This window comes from Crotalus tigris, unplaced genomic scaffold, assembly GCF_016545835.1.
Source record: "Crotalus tigris isolate CLP2741 ecotype Arizona unplaced genomic scaffold, ASM1654583v1 scf7180000017677.1119895, whole genome shotgun sequence".
Classification (NCBI taxonomy): domain Eukaryota; kingdom Metazoa; phylum Chordata; class Lepidosauria; order Squamata; family Viperidae; genus Crotalus; species Crotalus tigris.
Window position 1 is genome coordinate 372,287 of NW_024096560.1, and position 25,010 is coordinate 397,296.

The 25,010-nt window shown below is 34.8% G+C and overlaps 1 protein-coding gene across 3 annotated transcripts in view; it reads right to left on the bottom strand.

The window, feature by feature from the left end:
* The window catches only part of CTTNBP2NL (CTTNBP2 N-terminal like), a 29,055-nt gene extending 5,161 nt beyond the window's left edge, over positions 1-23,894 (bottom strand). For 2 of the 3 annotated variants that reach the window (XM_039337398.1, XM_039337396.1), the window contains exons 1-3: positions 23,768-23,894; positions 17,803-17,910; positions 4,489-4,719 (exon numbers count right to left, since the gene is read on the bottom strand). In XM_039337398.1, coding sequence (XP_039193332.1) covers positions 4,489-4,719; positions 17,803-17,901 — 330 coding nt within the window. In that variant the 5' untranslated portion in view covers positions 17,902-17,910; positions 23,768-23,894. Of the gene's footprint in view, positions 1-4,488; positions 4,720-17,802; positions 17,911-23,362; positions 23,666-23,767 lie in introns of those variants that run through there. The other variant, XM_039337397.1, reaches the window with a different exon arrangement.
* Positions 23,895-25,010: the final 1,116 nt, after the last annotated feature.

Here is a 25,010-nt window from a genome sequence, read left to right on the forward strand (position 1 = left end):
TCTATGATCTATAATCCACATAATAGCTTTATTTGATTTCCTCTTCTTCCCATAATGTCTTTTACCAACCTTAATACAATTATTGTTTTGATAGATAACAATTGAATATAACATTTTTTTCTAATATTTCTGCAAATAATAATCACATCAATATAATATTTCTTTTCTATTTAGTCATTCTAGTCATAAATCCCGTTTACAGTTATATTTACATTTGTTTTTCCGACAATATTCAAGACATTCTTACTGGTTAAGATTTTCTCAAAGTTAATTATATTTAGATATTAGATTCTATTTTTTCTCACGTAAACCATCCCATAACTTTTACCTTACTTAAGGAATAAGTAAGACTAAAAAAAGAGAAAAAAAGAACAAGAGTAAAGAGGGATAAAAAGATAATATACTACTTAAAATCCAGGTTTCCCCTAAGCTAATACATATTTATTTCCAAAATGTTTCCATTATTTTTTTTACCATAATTAAGAATATATTTAATCTTTAAATATTCCATTTAATAAATATAGTCATCTGGTCTTTTAACTCTTATTCAAAACATTTTTTTCAATCTATTGTAATTTTCTTAAAATCAATCACATTTAAATATCTAAAATATGTCCTTATATATAAGCCATTCTAACTCTTCTACTCATATCAAGAAATAAGATAAGAAAAGAGAAGAAAGAGAGAGTACTATGTTATTTGAGGGACTCCTCCTTCTTAAAGTAAAATTCATATCCAAAATCTTTCTATTACTTTAACCATATTCAAATAGGTGTTTCTTTTTAAAATATTCTCTCTGATAAGTCCCATCATCTATTTTCTTAATTTTCACTTTGGCCTTCTTCTTTTGCCCAATATCTTTAATATTCTGCTGAATTAAAGAGTCTTTCCATATTCTTGTAGGTGTCAGTGTAGATATAAAAAATAAGTCAAGTACAATATCTTTGTAAGAGGCATTTCCTCTTTCATGTTTGTTGAAAATCTTTTTCTTTTTTCTTTTTGTCTCTGTATCTCTTAACATTTTTTGTCTCTCAAGTTCTAGTGGTGTTTTCGACATCTCTGCAATCCATTCTGACCAGTCTTTTTTCTTATCCTCAAATTTGTCTTGTGGTCTTAAAGTATAAGTTGCTTTTTCCAAAACCAATATTTCTTGTAAAAAATTTTCCACTTGGGTTAAATCATACTTCTTGTGTTAAGTTCCATCTTTGAGTCTCTATCCTCAAATTTGTGTTCAGTTATCTGATTTATCAGCTCCTTCTCTATTGTTATTTCCTGGGATTTTTTTGTTGTTGTAAAGTTAAATTGGAGATGAATTGGTTTATGTTTTCAAAGTTATTTGGGATTTCTTTGTTGTTTGAAGTCATTGTTGTTTGAACTAGTTGCAGCATCTCATATGTCTCCTCTTGAAAGGTATTTATTTTTTCTTGATAAGTTCTTTCTGCAAGTCTCTGATTTTCCATAGTGGTCAAGAATCGAGGTTTTCTTTTCTCTGCAAATAGCTTTAGAGTCACAGTTACTAGATATTTATAATCCAAAAAGGTTCAAAAAGGTTTCCTGAAGTTTATAATCCTCTCTTTGTCTGCAACCCAAATTGTTTTCTTTTTTTGTCACAGCTGTTCTCTGTTGTTATAGCTTTAAAGGTCACAAGCACAGATTATTTTTTTCCAGATTTTGCTAAGTCCTGTATAAAAGTCATAGCTGTCATAGTCTTTATCCACCTCTAGATGTCAGCATCAGTTTATTTTTCAAATTATCAAAATAGAAAATTGCCTTTAAAATGAGATTCTTAACCATTCAAAAATTCCAAACTTATCCAAATTCATTTCATTTCATTTCTGTATGTTTTGATCCTTCATAAAAGGTTTAATTTGCCGCTTCCTTTAGTAAAAGGGTAGGGCAAAATTTCCCCTCCTTCATGTTCGGAGGTTTTTTTGCTTCTCGGGAATTTTTTTCCCCAGGAAAGTTAATAAGTAGGATAGAGAAAATCGATTCAAATGCATGTTTACAATCAGCTTAAAATAGTGCTTTTTGACTTTGGTTGCTTGTAGCTTGGGCTAGACTCTGGAGTTAGGCTAGCCTTTCTCCTATTGGTTTCTGGAAGGCTTCTCCTGGACCGATCAGGTTGACTGCCGTCTCTCTGTGGTCCGCGGGACTTCCTTCCTTCTTTGCCGTGTCTTCGGGACGGCTTCTGGCCCATTTAGGTTTTTTTCCTAACAGGAAACAATTCAGCCAAAGGGCATGGAGCCCCGAAATCCCTTGGCTGCTGCGCTACTGCGCAAGATCAGAAGTCCTATATAGCTAATCTTTACTTGCAACCGTAATTGGTTGCCAATTATCCTGGTCATTGTTGAGTGGGTTTATTTTATGACATTTTTGCATCAGTTATTAAGTGAACACCACAGTCATTAAATGAATCCATTTCACCCAATGGACATTCTTTGCTGGAAATTAGAAGTGAATGTTGGAAACTGGCAAAAAACATTGGAAACCATGCAACATTGGAGAATGCTGCAAATGTCTGTAAGGATGAGCCGGTTACCAAGCGCCCAGAATGTGACCATGAGACTATTTTTGCGTATGTGTGTAAGGCTGTCGTAACTTCAAAATAGGGTGTATCACAAGTTTTACTGGTCAATAAAGTGACTAGTAATAAGTCAAAGACTATCTGTATAATTTGCTGTATAATTTTAAAAAAACCCTTAAAAACCTTATCTTTTGCTTATATCAGGGGTGTCAAACTCAATTTCATTGAGGGCCACATCAGCATTGTGGTTGCCTTCGGGGGGCTGGGTGGGTGTGGCCAGTGTGGATGCAGCCTACTGGGTGGGTGTGGATGGATTGGGTGTGGCCTACTGGGTGGGCATGGCCAGCTCTACATCGTTCGCATCAAGGGTGCCTGTGGAAGCCTGGGCAGGAGTGGGACAGATCTGAGGGTCTCTGGCAGAAGGGGGTGGGACTGGGGCAAGCACCAAGGCATGGTCCATTTCTTAATTCCTCACAAAGCGTGACACCTCCCCAGCATGTGCCCAGGGGGCGTGGGCAGACACGGCAGGGGCTGGTTCCTCGCTATTTGTAGACGGCCTTGTGGAGCTAAGACTGAATGTGTTTCAGCATAGATGGCCACCACAAAATTGTACATTGGCTCCCGGCAGGCCTAGGCCAGAGCCAAGGCAGCAGGGGCCGTTCCCTCACTGTTTCCAGGATGGCTTCGCAGGCCACATGAAACCACTTCGCAGGCCACATCCGGCCCCCAGACTTTGTGTTTGACATCTCTGGCTTATATGAGTTTTGAGATCTACAGTGTCTTAAAAATTTTGGGATAAATTGTGAAGAATATAACTGTAGGCAATTTTGAATATTTATTGTGTAAATGGTATTTGATATTAGATGTTTCTTTATAGAAATGTTTTTAAAGTTTCAAAAAACAATAGAAAATAAGTTAGCCAGAGTTGCATAACAAATAGGAATCTGTGTCATGTTAGAGCACTTTTTTTTCCCCTTCAATTGTGTCTGATTCTAGGTGACTCCCTGGCAAATCCCTGTAGTTTCCTTGGCATGCCCCCCCTCCCTAAAGTGATTTGCCACTGCCACCTTCTTAGGGCTGAGAGAAAATGCCCCAAGGTCACAAAGCTGGTTTTGTGCCCAAGGTGAGACTAGTACTCACAGTCTCTGGTTTCTAGTGTGATGCCTTTAGCCACTATATTAAACTGGCTCTGTGATGTAATTTGAAAGCAAAATAACAATTAAGCAACTATTTGCGTGACGAACCATCTAAAGAGCTCTTTTACACTCTATACTATATTAAAGAAAATTTAATTCTATTTCTTTAAGTGTTAATTTCTTAGACTATAATAAAGAGAACTGTATGTTGCTTTAAACTTAAATTTTACCTAATGGAGTGAAACAGTACCCTATAATTATATAACAGCATAATGAAACTTAAATTTAAATACTACTTTTAGAAAAATACAAATATAAAACAATGCAATAAACTGTACCACAATAACTAAGTTTCAACAATAATAGCATAAAAGAAAAGTATGACTTTGACATAGAAATAACTTCGAACTTATGAACAAAATATATGAAAGATTCATAAATATAAATACCGGGCAACTGAATAGATGCAAAATATACAGGTGGCTGTAATTCCTTTATACAAATTTAAAATTACAGTATTTTAAATTTACTGTTTGGTACATTTCAATTTTAATGTTTTTGTTTTGTTTTAAAAAATGCTTAAAATTTGAGGTTATTTACAAAAACGATCAGAGTATTTATTTAACTATTTAATTTTTTAACTGTCCATCTTCCTCATTAATTAGCCAAAACAATTCTTTGAATCTGAAACATTATATAATATGGCATATTTAATAATTAAAATAAAAAATAGGTAATTATAGAATACTGTGGTGTTCTGTGTTCTATGAATTCCTAAATAAGAACAATTATTACTTTCATCAATCTTTCAAGGTGATAGAAACCCACCTTTCTGTGTCTACTCTCTGCAGCAGCCAGTTGAGACAACATTTTTTCCTGCATATTCTTGCAATGTTTCATTACTACCTTCAGGATGGATAAAGGATTGGCACAAACAGGTTGCTTTTCACCATAATTTTCTTCCTTCAGTGCTTCAAAATCTCTCTGAAGAGCCATCAATGGATCACTAATGTTGTATTTTCCATAACGTTCCTCAATAAAGGTATCTTTATGCTGGGCCTGAAATTATGAAGTATTTATTAGCAGCTAATAAAGAAATAGAAGTTAAAATCTTGTCATTTCACTGAAATAGAACATATGAAAGACTAAACAAATAAGCAAATGCCAATGCACCTGCTGCCTAAATACATGAGTATCAGAAAAGATATTTTTTTACAGGCCTATGGAATATTTGAGAAATTGGGAACAGCCTTAACTTAACAAAAGCTTTAAAAAACATTAATGTTTGTATAGAAAGTGACTGAACACTGCAAAAGGGACGAAGAAGATGAAAAAAGTTACTAAACAGAGAAATACTAAGAAAAAAGCAGAACTAAACATGTAATAGTAACATGTAATGGAACGCACTGAAGAAAGGTGCAGAAAAAAGGCAAGAATAGAAATATGGGCAGGTGTAGAGAAAGAAAGCAAAACCTAGTTCTACAATCATGTTATGATTTTATATGTATTTCTACTATGTCAGCTAAATAAAATAATGCATGCTTGTCTGGTTTTCTGAATGGAACTACAAACTATCAGATATAACCAGATAGGAAAAGGGATCTGAAGCCAGGATTTAACACCATATATTTAATTGCTGTGAAATTCCTGGGACTGATGATATATTTCCAGAAAACTACAATATATTTAGGGACATATGGCAACTGAACAAATCGTATATAGTAGAATTAATATCTTACTTCCAATTCCAAAGCATACCCATAGTCTGAAAAATATTTTTTCTTTCATTATGATCTCCAGAATCATCACAGCAGCTTTCACTTTGTGTTCTGACTTTTCCCAAGAGGAAACCATATGCAGGAAAGGGAAGTTCAAGTTCAAAATATAGAGCTCTGTGATATTTTAAACAAGCAACTCCAAGATCAAGATAGAAGAAACTAACAGAAAAACTTAATGGAGCATCTCTACCTTCCTAATCCAGAGGCCTGTTTATGGGAATTGAGGAACATATTGTTAGAAAATCTGCTATCTTTCAATCTGCTTCCATTTTCCATTGTCTACCAGATTGCTTTCTTCTTCTTCTTGTGCCATATCCGTTATCGGACATTGGCGATCATGTTGGTGATCCTGTTTTTATCAGCAGCCGCACGAAAAACTGCTGCTGAGTTTTGTCCAAATCAATCCCTTAGATTTTGAAGATTGCTTTACAGATTACTTTACAGATATCTAATACGCAAATACAAGGGCACATACCTGTGCATTATGAGAACATATACACAAGCACACAGATTTGTTCAAATAAAAATACAATATAGTAAGACAGATGGATATCAAATGACCCTAGAATTTGCTTTAATATACAAATCTGGATAAGTATTTTCTTGACTGTAGTACTGAAGAACACTTCTAGGAAGTATATCAGTTCACTCAGGAAATGAATCAGTTATTATGAGTATAAAATTAAAGCAAATCATCTTTTTGACACAGTAATTTACTAGCTTTTTGAACCTGAAAGTACAGGCTTAGGTTTGTTGCTTCTATTCTAGATGGTATTTTTAAGAGAAAAAAATTATATGTATCTGACAAGCAAAGCATCTGGCAATTTGATGAATACTACAGGAATTCCTTTGCAAAGTCTCTTCTGCACCCTGTTATTCACAAATACTTGTGAATTACTCATGACTTATTACTTGGGGCTTATTCACTCTTACGAATATCAGGAAGCAGTTAACTGAATGGATGATATACTGTAAGTAAGGAAAAACAGGAAGAAGGAAGAACCTTTGCACAGGAATGGACATACATTTCTAGTTGACTGAAATAATATATGAATAACAACAGAACTATCTAAATCCTGACCAATATATGAGGATGAAAATGAATGAATTTTGGAAGAATACAAACAGCTTCTGAGATAAAGGATTTTACCTCATTTTTTTTAAAAAAAATTGGTATTTTCTAAAAAAAGAGTTAATAATAGTTTAGCAAACTGAAGTAAGTTTTAAAGGAATACAGGGACTGCTAGAAGAGAAGATAATCCTGTGGTTGCAAAATTTACCACTGTGAATTAGATTACTTCCCATAAGTTATCAAATACTTTTGAATATTTAAAGTGTGCATGTATATGTGTGCATTAAACTATAAAGAATTGGTATAAAAAAAACCCCCAAAACCCTCTGGTTATTTGGTTATTGTACCAAATAATATACCCCAGTCCAGTAAATGCTACAACACTGGTGATGATTTTGGCATCTTGAGTGTTTGCTATTCATACTCTTGAGAAGACTGCTCTAATACCTCTTTGTCCCAGAACCTTCTGATTATAACATATTAATACAATGCAATAACTCTACCTTAAATGGTGGTGAAAATATAAATATATGGCTAACAAGAAAGTATGGTAAACTGAATCTGGCTAGCAATATCCATTAACAGCTCAGTGAAATTACAGAAATCACATTTAAAATGAAAATGTCTGGACTTCAAGACATCTGACAGCATAAAATCCCCCCCTTCATTCCAAATTGAACGTAGGTATCAGATGATATTAATTATTTATTTATTTTGTCTAAGCGATTAGCACTGTCTTAAGACCAAGAATTCTTCAAAAATTGTACTGTATATTGAATAGTACATGTTGCAAATACTTTTCCTTTTTGCATTAGAGCGATATTGATTCTACAGTGTTTTTGCTAAACAGTAACTGTGAAGTACTGAAACTGCCTAGAAATGTTTTGCTTTGTGAATCTATTTTGGAAATTTTCACCACAGCAGTCCTACAAAGGCTCTACATACAAGTTAAACAAGAGTCAATTTATCAGTAGAATCGCATGTTTTGAATTACAGAGAACTCCCATTCTAGGATGAGAACACTGATTCTCATTCAGAATTACTCAGTACTGAATAAGGCAATTTATGAATGGCTACTGGAAAAAAAACTCTCTGTACTTGTAGAGGAAAAATACCCCAGGAAATTGAAAAAGTGCTTGTTCAATCTCAGTCCACACAAATATTAAAATGAAAAAGCAGTTTTGAATTATTGTTCAGTAATTTAATCTCAATCTGGATACTTATATTCCTGACGTACTATGCCTTCATTTTTGTGAACCATGCAGGAACATTAATCCTATAAAGAAGTTCTCTGATTATTTTCATAAAAGCAGAATATTAATGTTTATTTTGTCAGAACCTGTTCCTCAGTAGCTGAAGAACGATGTTGATACATAGTAGTAGTTTCCACTCAGTTGATGTTATAATGTTTCAATATACCTGACTTGATCAGGCTTGCTTACAATACTTTTATCACAATAGCTGGAAGCATCCCCAAAATTAAATCAAAACAGCTTAGGATTTAGTTGGGAGATCACTGGGAAATTTCAGGGTTGCAGGCTAGACTGAAAAAATCCCCAACTAGAAAGAATAGTACCACTTGGGTACTGATGTCAAGTAAACATAGATATATTCCTTTTCTCACCAGGAATGAAGCTTGATTTGAGGTACCGTATATTCCGGCGTATAAGGCGACTGGGCGTATAAGACGACCCCCAACTTTTGAGAAGATTTTCAGGCTTTAGAAAGTCATCTTATACGTCAGAAAATACAGTACAATATTGAATTTCTGTTTATAGATGAGCACAATAGGAGCTCCTTTGCTGCTAGAAAGCTTTGTCCTGTCAGTGCTTATTTCTGTAAAAAAATAGGGCTGGCCACTAGGGGGCAGATTGGGTTTAAATTCAGAGAACAGCTACCCGTATATTCCTGTGTATAAGACGACCCCTGACTTTTGAGAAGATTTTCAGGCTCTAGAAAGTCGTCTTATACACTGGAAAATACGGTACTCTTTATTCTAAATGACATAAAGTAACAACTACTAATTCATAAAGAACAGCCATGTAAATATGTAGAGCCTAAGTCTACTTTCTGCTGAAATGGACAAAGCATGAAAAATGTACTATAAGATTTAAAACAGACAAATCACATGAAAAAACACAAAAACTCCAAACCCCTCTCCTGAAATCCTGCTTTGTCCATATGTGATGTAGCTCCATCCATTTCAGTTTCAGTTATATCAGGACTGGAAATTTTTTCATTTACTTTAGAATCCCAAATAATATTTTCTGAGAAGACAAGACCTGTATTTAAGACAGGGTGAGGATGGAAAGATATCGGGACTGTCAGTATTGACATTCATGATAAAGATGAGGAACTTTCCTCTCCCCCTCCGCCCTCCAGGTTGAACAGAAGGTTTTGAAATTAGGAGGGTTGAGCTGTTTATTTTAGCCCATTTTTGTACATTTCCAATTCAAAATGGAAGAAAAACACATAACTGGTTTTTAAAGGATCATCAGGTGCTTTAATACTGCAATAAGCAAGTTCCTCAGAGTTAATATACATCCATGAAGCTTCAGATCTAAGTCCCAAAGGTGCATTTTTTTTTTCAAATGGCAACTGGACATTCTTGATTTTTCTTGAAGATGTTTCACTTCTCAGAAGCTAGTCCAGTTGCCATTTGAAACAAGCACCTTTGGCACAACCACGACATGGATGTCTGAGAATCTTCATAGAGATTCATATCTAAGTGTAGAGGGAATACTGCTTGCATGGCATATTGATAAATTACTCTAGAAACTATGAGTGGGCAGCATAAAAAGTTAAAGAAATAGAAGCAATTCAAAATTATGGTCATAGTAACCTTGTTCATTGCTTAAGTCCTCTGTATGCCATCAAACATAATGCTCAGTTATATTTTAATAACTGATAAACACACAGTTACAATCAACATTATGTTATCATATCTACGCTCACACAATGCATCTAGCATTAAATATCACTGTCTCATGTGTCCCTAAGCATGGAGACAACATGGAAGAATATGTATATAAACAGTATTTGGTACAAATAAGATACAGAATCACGGCAAATAAATATATTTTGGAAATGATTATATTTTTCCTTTTGTTTAATACAATTACAATCAATTAAAAAGAACTGGAAAAACTGATAAGCAATACACCAATAATAAAGAGAAACTTAAGCTTGCACATACTAAGATAACTAGAGAATAATACTTAAGCTAGCTTACAGAGAAGAGTTCAGACTGAAAAGCATCAGAAATTTTATCATTACTTTGTTTCTATAAAGGAAGTCTAAAGGGCAAATATCTAGAATCCTGATAATTATGAACATTATTCAAGTGTTATTTAAAGTGAAGTATTCACACTTTGTTAAATTCTACTTAGTTCTATACATGGACATTACTTGAATGACACTGTCTTCCATGCAACATTTGCATACTCAAAATGTCTGCCAGAAGAGCCATGGCACATTAGCTTTCACTAGCTATTACAGCTACTCTCCTGCAAATATTCACACTGATTGTACAAACACTTGTATTGGGAAGCTGACATTACAAAGCAACGTTGGTGGGGTTTTCCATAACACTCATGTGATCAGCATTCCATACGAGTAATACCTGCTTTTCCTAAGAATGTATATTTGTCTTTTATCATTTCAAGGCAGACATTCACAAAAACCAAAACAGTTTCCACAGTATTTTTGTCATATTATTCCCAGAGAAAGAGATATGAGACAAAAGAAAAGTTCTTTCATCCTATTTGATAGCAAGAGCAGCTACTTTAAACAACAACAAAAAACTGTTCATGCATTCCAATGTTTGGGGGTTTATTGGTTAGAGAATCTATGTGAAATGGGAAAAATGAGTTCCTCTGATAGCGCAATCTTGTCTCCTGCAATCTTGTCTCCTGCAAGACTAGTAATGTAATTGTATTAACTATTTGCTACTTGCATGTGTGGTTCACATCTGGGAGGTTTTATGAATACAAACACATCTTTAAGTCATACTAAATTAAATACAGTAGGCCTTTCAGCATCAATAAAACTTTAATTTTAAACAGTGGCTCTATTAAGCACTAGTTTGACTGATCCTTTTAAACAACATACAGCTGTCAAAACTACAGGAAAAGCAAGCTAACAATTTGTATTATGGAAGGAAATAACATCCTCGATACAATCTGCAATGCATTGTTCCAGGAGTTATATCACTTGCTAAAAAAAGCAGGAGTTGGGAGGTACTACAGAATCACTCTTTGTGAAAGTGATTCAAAGGTGGCAATGTTCTTATAATAAAACAAAGAATATATTTTTCTAAAGTAGACCAAAAAGACCATAAACACTTTCATTTATGTCTTTGAAGCAATCTCTGTGATTTAGCCACAAAACTAGATTTTGTGAAGAGCCATTCTCTTTCTACATATATAGAATTCTTACCAGTAAGTAGGGGAAGAAAGACTAGATGTATTTAACTTACTTTTTGCATTTGAAAATGGAAAACTATCAATGTTGATTCATTGGTTGTCACTAGATTGGCTTGGTTTAAAAAGAAAGGAAATCCAACAAGACTGAGAAATCATTATTTTCCTATGATTCTGAAATACTGCATAATACAAGTGATTTATCCAGAAGAGGATTAGTACTTACTGCTATGTGTATTTAAAATCTGATGAAAATAGAAAGCAGAAATTAGAGCAAAATTAACTATACTTGTAATCTAGTACTTTTCTGATGGTCTAGACATCAATTCACATTATGCATTGATTTGCCAATCCACACAAGCCAATGCCCATGTGTACACATCAATGATGGCAGTTGTGGTCAGGAATGCTTTTGCCTAAAACTTTATCTGATGTGCCAGCTGAACCCTTTCCAACATTGTGGGACTCCCATGTGAACTCCCAGCTTGACTACTGCAATGGGACTGCTGTTGAAGACTACCTAGAAGCTTCAGCAGGTCCAGAATGCAGTGGCACAGACAATGATGGGTTTGACTTAATAAGCTTATTACTTCACTTTTGCAAGCTGCACTGGTTTGCTTCTGGGTGAAATTCAAGATGCTGATTGCTAAACTTTTCAGTCCTAGTGTCAGCAGAAAATCCAAAAACTAGCTAAAAATTACAATATCTCTTATTTGATTAAATAAACCAACTTTGTATTCCTTCCTTTTATTTCTAATAGTCATAACCTTTAATTGATTCAAATATTGTCATAGGATTTGATTTCTCTTAATTTCTTCTTTGTCCCATCACACAGACTACTTCAAAGCTTTAAGAAGCCTCACCGGAAATCAAATAGGAAAAAATTATCCAGGTCACTCTCTTATTTGTATTTCCCTTTTAAATTTTAAAAGCTCAGCCAATTTCTTTTGTAAATCCAATGAAACATTCTTTTTTAAAGCATTTTATTGGCCTATCAGTAATAAATTCATTGTTGAAATCATTTCTACATTTATTCTACATCTGACATTTCTTCAATAGCATCTTCTGGACATAGTCTATCCATTGAAGCAGACATAATTACTCACATTATTAATATTATGACTATTTTGATTTCATTCTTCAAAGGTCTCCTTTAGTATGTTTATTGCGAGAATGTTTTGCACTTTCTTGCACCTTCTAATATCCAATTTTTGAAATCATGAAATAAAACTAATTTCAAAATCAGTTTGGGCAGCTTCTAATCAAGATGCCGAAAGCATGATCCAGATCAGGTTTTTCTACAAGCACACTCACTTTATTCTGTGCTAAGTAAGCTCTCTAATCTAGAGAATACCCTGCACACTGACATGCTGTTGCCAATATCTCATAAGCTCAGAAGTTCATGTAAAATGCTGAGATATATTTTCATATCAGAACATAAAACTGATTAAAAAGTATCTAGTTTTATAGTATAAAGCAGATATTTTAATATTCAATGATAAATTAACCAATATTTTTTTAAAAAATATGTGTGATAAAGGATATTGTGATTAATCCAAAATGGAAATGAAATTATCTCTACTTCATGTTGGACTAGAAGCTAAAAGGCAAATGTAGAAGCCAAAAGCTCAGAGAAACTAATTCTGGTAACATTATATTTTGGATAACTGCTAGCGTTTTAGGTTAGTTTTATTCTGTCTATCAGCCTGATTTAATCCATAATAAGGAAAACCTATTTCCTTTTGATTTTCTATAATTGCATTTTCCCTGACCAAGAAGCTGATTCAATTCTAGAGGTATAGGTGAATCGTAAGAGGATCTCCTAGATAGTTTTCATCAAATTAGTTGGACAAAACCTGCAAGCAGCTTGAAGAGCAATAATAAGCATCAAATCAGAACATGGAGGCTAAAGACTGAAGCTACTGCAAATACAAAATTAAGAGATGTTTAGCTTATTTGGGTAAAACAAACTACTCTATGTCTTAAAGAAACAATAGATTTCCTCCTTTTCCCTGCTTAACCCATGGGTTAAAAAAAAGACTTAAAGGAATATTTTTAATATGTAATACATCTACATCAGTTGAAAAATAAAATCTTGACTATGAAACAAAATTCTACAGCAGTTATATTTTTTCAATCTGACTTTATATAAACAAGCTACTGTGGGTTTCAAAATTGCATTATATTCTACATTTCTCAAACAGTTTTGTAGAAAGGTTCCTCTTCTAAAACAGAATCTCCTTTAAATAGCTTGCTGCATAATCTCGAACTTCCTCAGTTCCTAGATTTCCCTTGAGACAGATGTTTGAAAATAAATACAATCTGTGAACATAACAAGAGGGGAGTGAGAAAACAAAACTGTGTTTACTGACTGGCTAGATTAAATTTAAAAACAACAAGAGGCTGAAGCACTTATAACTGGACCACAGATAATCCAGATCCAAAGAAATGATTTTTATTCTAAAGGGGGGATTACTAATATTTTTAAGGAAAATAAAGATATCTAAAATGTATCTGAATACGGTACATTCTTAATCAACTGAATAAAATCTGATCTAGCCAAATTACAGACAAGAACTGGCAGAGCATCTTACACTTTTGCATAAAGAAACTTCATAATATATAAAAACTTTAACATGAACACCATTATATTTGGAAGACATAGAATCTTGGACTCACCCCCTTCCATACCATCACTTTTAACTCCATTTCACCACTGGCTAGTTTCCTACTCTAGTCAAGCTTATCAAATACAATACTGGGAGTGTTCCCTTGTTCTATTAAAATAATAATAAAGTTGAATCTGAACATCTGGTTACATTCTTAGCAAAGCAGGAAAACAATGAAGTGCTTTGGAGTTGATCTCCAAAAATCCCATCACTCATGGGAGTGCAGGAAAAAGACGAGAAGCTGGAAACAGGTACTATATTTGTGCTCCATGGATTCTAAAGCATCTTTTGGAGATCAAATCAGAAGCCCTTCAAAGCAGTAACAATGCAAATCTCCACATCAATGCATTTCTTCATTTCTGAAGTCCTGTCATAAAAGTGCAACTCTGTATTACAGGTGTTATTACTCCTGATATTGCTGAAAATATTAATTTGAGACCCATTTCTACATAAATCCTGAGATTTTTTTCTTTCTTTTCTCAACTTTTCTGTAACACCTTATGGTACTATATTTTGAACTGTTGTTACAAAAATAAAGTTATTTACACTTATTTTATTATTACATCTTAAATACTGAAACAGTTTTTATAAAGACGGTTACTTAAATTCCAATTTTTTCTTGTTAAAGAATACTGTAATGTAAAAGCATTGATTATGTAGCATTTAAACTGTTTATGAAGTTCAGTCTTATTAATAACTGAAACAATATCTGAACTTATATTAAAGCAATGATTAAACCTACTCTGTAGCTTTATACTATATTACAGAATATTTACAATAAAAGTTTCTGTTTTCCCTTGAAACAGAATCTTCAGAGAGATTTGGTGGATAATACAGGAAAAAAATAAAGTCTCCAGACTACTATTTGTACACTATAAATACAAAAATTAATTGCATTCAACAATTAATTTCATATCTAGCTGATCTTCATAGTGCTAAGCAGAAGCAAACAAAAACAAATAAAACAAAAAACAGCCAGATTCATGCAGTATCTTGTCTTTCTTCATTTTCTTTGAAGTTAAGAAGATGACCACATTTCCGTATTCTATCTGTGCACACACTAAGATTCCACAGTTAAAAGAGTGTTCTGGTAAACCAGATAATATTGCTGGATATGATAAGACCAAACCTACAATGCCTATAGTCATACCATCAGCATTATTTTAGTTTTCTCTATTGTATTTTTCTTTTGCTTTAAAAGACTACCGAGTTAAAATCAAATAACAATTGGTAAATAAGGCTATATCCTTCTAACATTAGTTGCTGTTTACAGTCCATTTAATTTTCAGCAGCTTCAAGCTGTCATCCCTCATTCCCCATTGGTGACACTGAGGATTCAAAATACTTTTAAGAATATAAAGAACTAGAGAAAATTACAAAATACAAATACCTGCAACTAGAACAAAAAAAAAGAGCAAAGATAGTATTAATAGTAATAGGGTGCCATCCCAAAACATTTGGATCACCACTTGAACACCATCAGCATTGACAAAATCACTATCAATAAAGGCATTTTTATTTGGAACAACTTACATCCTGCAACGGTATCTTTAATACTTTTAAACTATATCTGCCTATATCAGGTCCTTCGGAAGGATTTAATAGGTAGACAAAATGTATTTCTACCACAATTTTATCATTATCATACACAAATATTTATTTTGTACTGTCAAATGAAATTGTCCATAAATAGACATTGTAAAAAGCCAATAAGAAAACATTATATCCTTAAGCATTGTGAAAGTTATCTTTAATTCTGTAGCTGGAGACAAGATTCAGAATTCTTGCTTTGTTTAGACTTCTAATGTTTACCCACAGTTCCAGGAATAACATACAGAAACATTTTGAGAGGATCAACATATCTTAATAAGTCCAATTCATGCTAAAACGCCTCTAGGAAAAAGCCAGCATGCATTGGGGAATATTAACTTTAGGATGAATCATTCAAAGGGAATGAGACAGAAAATGCTGCTAATCATCCAAAAGGGAACAGGACAAGAAAAAAAAAAAAAAAAAAAAAAAAAAAAAAAACCAGGAAAATAGCCAATTGAAAAGACAAAGGATTATAGCTAAAAATGCCAGGCAACAAACATTAGAAATGACAACATATAATCTCCTCAATACCTATGATAGAAACTTAGGGAGGAAAATGTTTTTCTGTAAGTCAAAATGTGCAGAGATTTTAAAAAACAACCCAAACTTGAAATCTTAAAAGAAGGAGTTTTTGACAGATATGGTAGTGATAAATACCAGTCCTTAAGCACAATAAAAGCACTAGAAGTGTGTTAAGGTCATAAAATAATAATAATAGTAATAATGATGATGATGATGATGATGATGTTGGGAGGAACCTTGGAGGTCATCTAGTACAACCCCCTGCTCAGGCAGGAAACCCTATACTATTACAGACAAATGGCTGTCCAGTCTCTTCTTAAAAACTTCCAGTGTTGGAGCATTCACAGCTTCTGGAGGCAGGTTGTTCCACTGATGAATTGTTCTAACTGTCAGGAAATTTCTTCTTAGTTCTAGGTTGCTTCTCTCTTTGATTAATTTTGATCCATTGCTTCTTGTTCTGCCTTCAGGTATTTTGGACAATAGCTTGACTTCCTCTTTGTGGCAACTCCTGAGATATTGGAACACTGCTGTCATGTCACCCCCTTCTCTTCATTAAACTAGACATACCCAATTCCACCAACCATTCCTTATATGTTTTAGCCTCCAGTCCCCTAATCATCTTTGTTGTTCTTCTCTGTATTCTTTCTAGAGTCTCAACATCTTTTTTACATCATGGTGACCAAAACTGGATGCAGTATTCCAAGTGTGGCCTTACCAAGGCATTGTAAAGTGGTATTAATACTTCACATGATCTTGATTCTGTCCCTCTGTTAATGCAGCCTAGCACTGTGTTGGCTTTTTTGGCAGCTGCAGCACACTGCTGGCTCATATTTAAGTGATTGTCCACTAAGACTCCAAGATCCTTCTCACAATTACTACTGTTGAGCAAGGAACCACCTATATTAGAACACTGAAGCTGATCTTAACATCAAAAATGTTATTAGGAAAACATCCAAAGAAGAAGCATAAAGTTATAAAAGACTTCAAATTAACATTTTTGATTGGATAAATAAGAGTACAGAAAAAGGGGAGGCAGTATATACCATAAACAATTTTGCTAAAAAAAAGATGATCACAGAACACTTCTAATGATTTCACTGTCATTCTTTCCAAGGCAAAGGAAATTCAGTTCATAGACATTAATTTTGAAAAAAGGAAACATATAAAAAAATGAGGAAACTGATATGATGTAATAGATATCCATACAATATCTCAGCTTTAGATCTGAGCCCCCAAATTCTTGATTACTAAATGGCAGCTAAGAGATAGATGTTCTGTATGTCTCAGTTGCCACCAAGTGATAGTTGTTTGCTCAACCAAGATCTAGTAGTCTTGAAATAGATAGTAAACAGCACTGATGAAATGCAGTCATCAGCAATTTGTAAAGTCTTTATCACAATAATATGAGAGAGAGAGAGAGGGAGAGGAAGGGAGGGAGGGAGGGAGGAGGGAGGGAGAGAGAGAGAGAGAGAGAGAGAGAGAGAGAGAGAGAGAGAGAGAGAGAGAGAGGGGATACACAAATTGTATGGATATCTATTAAACATGAATATTAATCCATTTTAGTGAATATCCATACAATTTGGATATTAATCCACATTTAAAGCAAATACTGTAATTAAAATTTCAATAGACTCCAGCAAAAGCCAAGCTAGATCATTATGAGGACTATCCATATATTTCAATATTCAGCCCTAAACTCATCAACTGAATTACAAAAATACTGTTAGAAGAAGATAAACAGAAACCATTTTTAAATGGAAGTAGAACAGGAATCTATATTATTATTCCTGCCTGTTGAGAAACATGTTGGTTTTTTTTTACCAAATCTTCTCTTTAACAGAAACTCATTGATGGCATTGAGAACAAGAAGTTCCAAGTCTTACTATTTAAGTATGATGAAGGGAGAATATTTTTGATTAAAATATGATGTCCTTATTTTCCATAATCATCAAAATGCTCATTCATTACATTATTTATTTTTGCTGTCAATCAAATGCCAGGGTACAGATGCTTACTACAGGATTTGTTACATAATATTTATATAACAGAACTGCTGTATTTCATCTCTCCTAATATCTATGGGTTACCTTTAAAGCTTCTATGACAAGATCTCTGGCTTCTAATTCACCTTCAAGGATACTAAAAAGTGTCAGTAATTCAGCTTTGTTGAGTTTTTCAAGATTCATCTTGAATACCTGGAAAAAAAAATTGGAAGTTTAGCCAAATACTGTTTGTATATCAAGCTTTTTAAAGAATGCAACACAATACCCATAATTGCAACAATGACATTTTAACCTTTTCTAAGTACTTTTCCTTTTTCATTACAAAGGAATGGGGGGGTGGGGGGAAAGAGAACCCCCATCTTTTCTCATATGCTCACAAAGAAATGTATACCTAGCTGGTTTGGATAGAACACATGCATTCATATGCACAGTGGACTCAATCTACATTTACACAAATAATTTAAAATATTTAAAGTAATATAAAGTAGACAAGATAAACTGATTCTTATTCCACTTCAAGGTTTCTAAAAGCTATTTTGTATTTTAGAAAAATAGTCTTTGCTACAGCAGATTATCTCAGAAAGAGTTTATTGCATTTAAACTGCTCCACAGATACCATCACCTTTTTGCAAATATTTGTATTGTTCCACACAGACCTTGAAAAAAATGAAAAGGCAGTTGTGTTTGCTTGAGGTGCAATACTTTTCTAGTTGTGGTGCTTTTAAACATAAGCACTGAGTATATAAGAACATTAAAAGTATTATTTTATTGAGTTTCAATGAATTAAATGGATTACCATACAGAAGTTATAGTAAAATATTAACTCAAATTTCAAATTCTGAAAGGCAGGGAGAGTAAAAGAATTATTGATGGTCTTAGCAGAGATTCTTCAAATGAAGCACAATTATGATTCTTTTTACTATTATGCCTATGTAAAATCCACTGTAACAGCACATTTAAACTGTCATTAGTGGTGAATGCTCCAACACTGAAGTTTTTAAGAAGAGACCGGACAGCCATTTGTCTGAAATGGTATAGGGTTTCCTGCCTGAGCAGGGGGATGGACTAGATGACATCCAAGGTCCCTTCCAACTTTATATTATTATTATTATTTCAAATATTAATAAACGAATAGATTGTCTAGATATAGTTGGAAAACTCAACTTTTCTATGAAACCCTTTCATATACTCATTTTAAAGTTACTATAATTCAAACACATTCTATAATGAAATCATTTCTCTATAAAATAAATAGCAATACAAACTACTTTTTTTTTAAAAAACTGTACTTTTTTTAAAAAAACTAAATTTTTACTTTTCAGCAGGAAAGGGGTTTCTTTTAGTTTTTAGAAACTATGTTCCAAGAGAGTTATTGTTAAAAAAGTGATATGACCTTTTTAAAAACTGTTACAAAAGTTTTTAAAATTACTAGCAGATAATTAAAAATAAGAAACTACATTATTTTTCATTAAGCAATCAATTGCCAAGTAATTTAAATCAACAAATTAATACATTTTTAGATTGTTTCATTCTGGGAAAAATTCTTAGAAAGAGTAAATATTCACGTATGTTAAAATACTGGGTGATTTCTTTTCAGAATGATAGCATTTGCATCTTGTGGTATGCAAACACACAGTATCAATACTGTGCATTTTATTCCCCCCCCCCCACACATACACATATAGAGCAAAACAAAGTATCTTTTCTATGCAAGAAGTATAAACATACAAATTCTGTATCAAAAGCAGAAAAAAATCAGTTCTTAACTGATATTAGAAAAATGAAATATCAACCCCAGGACATATTTGAAAACCCCTGATTAAATGATGCTTCAGAAAATTAATATTAAATATTTGTTTGTTAAGCATTACATACACATAAGGCAGTGGTTCTCAACCTGTGGGTCGGGACCCCATTTGGGGTCGAACGACCATTTCACGGGGGTTGCCAAACAACGCAGTCCGCCATTTTTCCCCCTTTTCCTTAGCTGTGCTACTCTCTTTTATTCTATTGGCTTTTGAAAGCCAATAGAATAGACTCTCTTGAATAGAGTCTAATTCTATTGGCTTTCAAAAGCCAATAGGAATTGTCCAGGCTGTCTCTGCCCTGCTGAGCCCGCCAAAAGTCCCATTCTGCAAACGGTGCTGCACCAGTTGAGTAGTCCTCGACTTACGACCGGTTGAGTAGTCCTCGACTTATGACTGGTTGTGGGTCACGGCATTAAAAAGGTTGAGAACCACTGACATAAGGCAAAAAATTAAAATATCTATCAACTAGGAGATATAAGTGTTAACTTAGAACTTCTGGTGGCTTCATGGATATGATGATATTGTCTTCTGGGATACAATATGGAAGTGAGTTGCCATTACCTTCCACTGGGAATTGAATTGTGTGGTTTCTTAGTGATCTCAAAAACAATGAAGTTGGGCTAAAGTTGTCAACAGTTTGGCCAAGGCCAGGCCCCCAATATACACATGTTTGTGTGTGTGTATGCATGCACATCCAGTTTTAGAGACACATTTTTCATATTTCCGCTTTTGCACACACTTTTGATAGTTTTACTACTTGAAATTTTTCCAAAAGTTTCAGAGACAGTAATCACATATACTATTTCTCATGGATTATGTTTATAGTTAAGAACTATAAAATTAGGTAAGGTATTTGATAAACATTCTAGCCACAGACAGGTTTTTTTTCTTCTTCTATCATTCATTCTCCCCATTTGTTCTCCCCCCCCCATGATATTTCAGTTGTTTTGGGAAATAGCCAGCAGTGATACCAAACAACAAAGCCATTGGAGACAGAGACTGCACATCTATGCAGTCTTTGAATTAGTGACTGTTCTCCAAGAAACCAAACACTAATTCATGAATACTCTGAACACAGGCTAAATGGTACAGTTTAGAAGTGCCTAAACTTTCTACAAATAACAAGTTGATGCTGAAATGATGAACTACTTGAATTTTATGACATATCCATCCTGGTTCAAAGTATCAGATTTTTATTTTTGTCTGTTTATACTAAGTATGATGGAAAAGAATTTGAAGAACTTAAGGATTCTAAATTGTTATGATTTAAACAATAACACAGCATGAAGTAGTATGTTGATAGGTCCCATTATCACAAGCCTGTGATCCAGATACTAATGAAATTACAGACACACACACACAAAGATAACTATAACTATGATTCACACACACACACACGTGTGTATGTATATGTATATATGTATATAAAATTAGTGTTTTCTATATGCCAAAAAAATATAACATAAATTGAGAGAATAAAACTGCAGTGATTTGGTGGAATGACCTATGCAGTGGCCCCCAACCTTTTGGCCACCAGGGATCGGTTCTGTAGAGAGGTTTTTCTTGCTGCCTGCATCCCACAGATGGGGTTTCACTTGTTTGCACAGCCCAGTTTTTGGCATGCCTGGTTCCGGTCCATAGACTGGGATTAGGGGATCCCTGACCTACTGCACTCTTGTTTTATTCTCTCTCCAAATACCTAATTATTCACATTCCTTAGAAATCTGTGCTATTTGTTGCTGATTTACCTTTCTTCCATGTGTTTCATGGCAGTAATAAGATACAATTTTTTTCAAGCATTAATAAACAGAAGCAAGTTTCTTCCCATCTGATGGCTAACATAGTATCTTTATGGAAAATCTTATCCTAATTTACTACTTAATATGAGTGGATACCAACTGTATAAATACTTGTATATTGTTAGTGTAATGCTAGAGCAATCATTCCTTGCAATCTAAACATTAATTTCACCTCTTACTTGCCATCCCAAATCAAATCAAATCAAATCTTGATATTATGTTTATATTAAAAAATCTAGATTTGATGCCTTTTGAGAATCAAGCTTGCCTTTCAAGGGCTTTTAGTATCCCATATTGTACATATTTACTAGGACTATATATGAATCTACTTTTTTATCTATACTGACAGAAGAACATTCTTATTCTCCACCTACAAATATACCTTTGGTAATAGAAAAAAGTTATCTTTATTATGGAAATTGAATCTGTTTCTAACAGGCTGAGAAAAACATAGAAATAAAATTTACAGTTATTTCATATCAATACACTCTTTAGCATTACATCTGAGATCTGTAACTAAATCTCTATTTGACATAAACTAAATTGCTCCTTTTGGAAATCCCCTTCATAGTCAGTGTGAGGCAGGACACATGGAAACAACAACATTGAAAGCTGAAAGAAACATGAAGAAATGACACGTTCATGGTTATTTAGAGATGACCTTAATACTAAAAATAACACTATTCTATTAAGGTATCCCTAAATTCTTGAATTAAAGATTATGTCTGACATAAAACAAATTATTCTGTCTATTTGAAGTTCCTCTACATGTCTATAGACATAGGCATATAATCATTTCAGAATGTCAGTGCTAAAAATCAGACACTAGAGAAGATCCATGAGTTACAAAATGCATGATTAAATAAAGTATTGGGTGGAACTGATTTTAGACATACTGTAAAAGACTGTATCAACATTAATATCAAACATTTCATCAGAACACAGAATACATATTTAAAATACGTAGCTAGTTCCCTATTAGCAGTTAATTTTATTATTTCAAATTAAAAACATTCAATATACTACATTTTATTCCAGAAGCATATTGATTTACAGGAATTCAGAAAAAACATTTTCTGATTTTTATTTTCTGTGCTTCTCTGGCTACTCAGCACATTTTCAACAACTACTACGATGTATCACTATGGGCAAAGATACTGGACTTCATGACGACAAATTGACAAAAGCAATCACTATTGTTTAATCAGTGCAAATATTTTATTTTTAATATATGACTGAAAATTTGCTATTCTGTAACAACAGGAAGGTAATTTTCAGCATTGATGTAATAGTTTTAAGCAAGCTAATTTTTATATATCCCTATAATGGTATATGACTATTATATATGAAACGTTTAGAGATTTTATTATTTCTTAAAAACAGCATACCACGAACCTATTAAAAAAATAACCATGGCATTTCTCAAATCTTGAACAGACATTGGTCATACAGACTAAGAACCATAGAAATCCAAAGCAGTCATCTCATAAAATAGTTAAAAATGAAATAAACAAAGACATTATTTCCTTGGTCCAGACTATTTTCCAGACTGATCAATAGTTGTATAAATACTACTTTTCTCTTACTCTAACCCATCTTCTGATGTTTTTCAGTTGTATCTATCCATCTTTCACTGTTCAACTGTTGCCCTTAATAACTAAATATACTTCTCCATTTCCAGAGGCATCTTAAAAACTGCCCAGCCACACCATACCTCTTGATCAAGAGAGAAGTATTTTGCACTACAGCATCCTTAGGTCTTAACAATGCATGTACCAGGGGTAAACAGGTTTAGCAGCATTTCCCTATCTAATTTCCAGAATGAATTGTGAAAGCAAGCCAAGCCTAAGAAATTACTCTACTCAATCCCCGCCCTTATATCCCAAATATTAGATTCTCATGGCCACTTCACAGCTTATACGGCTACTTAAACGCTCGGTTATTCTAGCGTAACATTTCCTAGCCCTGTTTCTGTACAGCAGAGGTACCCATGTAAGCCTTTTTTTTCTTCATGGAAAAAATGAACGGAGCACTTGCCGCCGTCCGCGAACCTCAACACGCTTCCTTTGAATCTCCTCGGTCATCTGCTCCGTCAAGTCCCTGACGTTCTCTCTACCCGCCCAGGGCCTGGAGCCCCATCGCCTTCACTCTTAACGCAGCAGCCTCCCTGACAAAACTCCAGCTCTCAGAGCTGCGACGGCGGCCACCGCGACAATGGCCCGCGGTCCTCTCGGGTCTGAAGCACGTCGGCTGTCCCTCCCTCGCGTCCCACGGCTCCCAGGCAGACGGCCCTCACGCAAACGGGCCTCCAGGTGGCTCCCGCCTCTCCCTCCCCCTTGCCGGTTCCCAAAGACACACACGCGCGAGGATGCCCCGGCGCGCCATTCCCCGCAGAAGGCCCAAAGCCGCCAGATCGCCAGGTCCGATCTCACGCCGACCTACCCAGGAGCTCGGCCAAACGCCCTCAGCCGTCGTCCTCGCCGCCACCGCCTCCGTCGCAGCCAAAGCCAACGTCCCCACTCGGCCCCACTCTCCATCCAGCTTTCTCAAGCAGTTCGAGATTGACGTCTTCCACCGCCAACCGATGTGGAGCGAAGCCCAGGCACTTGGCCAATCGGGAAATGAAAGGGCGGGGACGATAAAATAGTCAGTCCCTTAAACGTTTTTCCTAGCCAATCAGAAGCCGAGACCGGTGGTTGTTGCGGAGGGTGTGTACATCGGTCTCCGAACGGGCTTGAAAATCCCTTTTGTTCGCGGTGGTTGAAGTAATAGATAGAGCGAAGTTCTGATTGAGACGTCACTTCCGGAGAAAGGTTTTCGCGCAGCCAAATTAGCTGAAATGGGTTTAGGGTGTTTCAGACGTTCGGACGGACGTTATCTTTAGATGTCTTTGAAATTTTGCTGTCGAGATAAATGCCAGTGAAGCGGGATGATGTCGTGCAACTTTTATTCCTTTTGTTGAGAGGTCTGGGCTTTTCGTTGGGTGCCTGCTGGTGGTTCCACTTTATTTTTGAGCAAGTTATTTAAAACGTGGATTTAAAAAATCAGTGTATCTAGTTCATGTCCTATAACGGTCTCATTTATCATGCTGATAACTAAGGAAAAATATCTGGAAGTGATGTTAAACTACAGAGCTAAAGTATGTTAGCAGAGGTACTGATGTAGACTAGCGCAGGGCTTTTCAACCTTTTTACCCATTGTACCACTTTTAGGATATGGCAATATCCGAGTACCACCAATCGCCTAGCAAGGTGTCAAAAACATGATGACCAAAAAAAGGAAAAAAGTGATAAAGCACATGTAGTCCTCGACTTAGAACAGTTCGCTTAGTGACTGTTCGAAGTTACAATGGCACTGAAAAAAGTGCCTCCCAAGCCATAGCTGAGCAAGACACCTGCCTGCTCGCCAAGCGGTGCTCTCATTCCCTTCTCCCACTACCACTTTTCTAGGATGGTCGTGTACCACCTGCCAGGTCCAATGTACCACAGGTGGTACCCATATCATTGGTTGAAAAGCCCTGGACTAGAGCAGGGCTTACTCCCCTCTTCAGTGTGCATTTGTGTTGATTCGTTTTCAGAAAGCCAGCATAAAAACTCCCAAACAACTGGTGTTTTTCCAGCTATCTCCAAAGTACTGGATGCCAATGGTGCATGGGCAGCAATTTCAGTGTATTCTCTTTTAATTC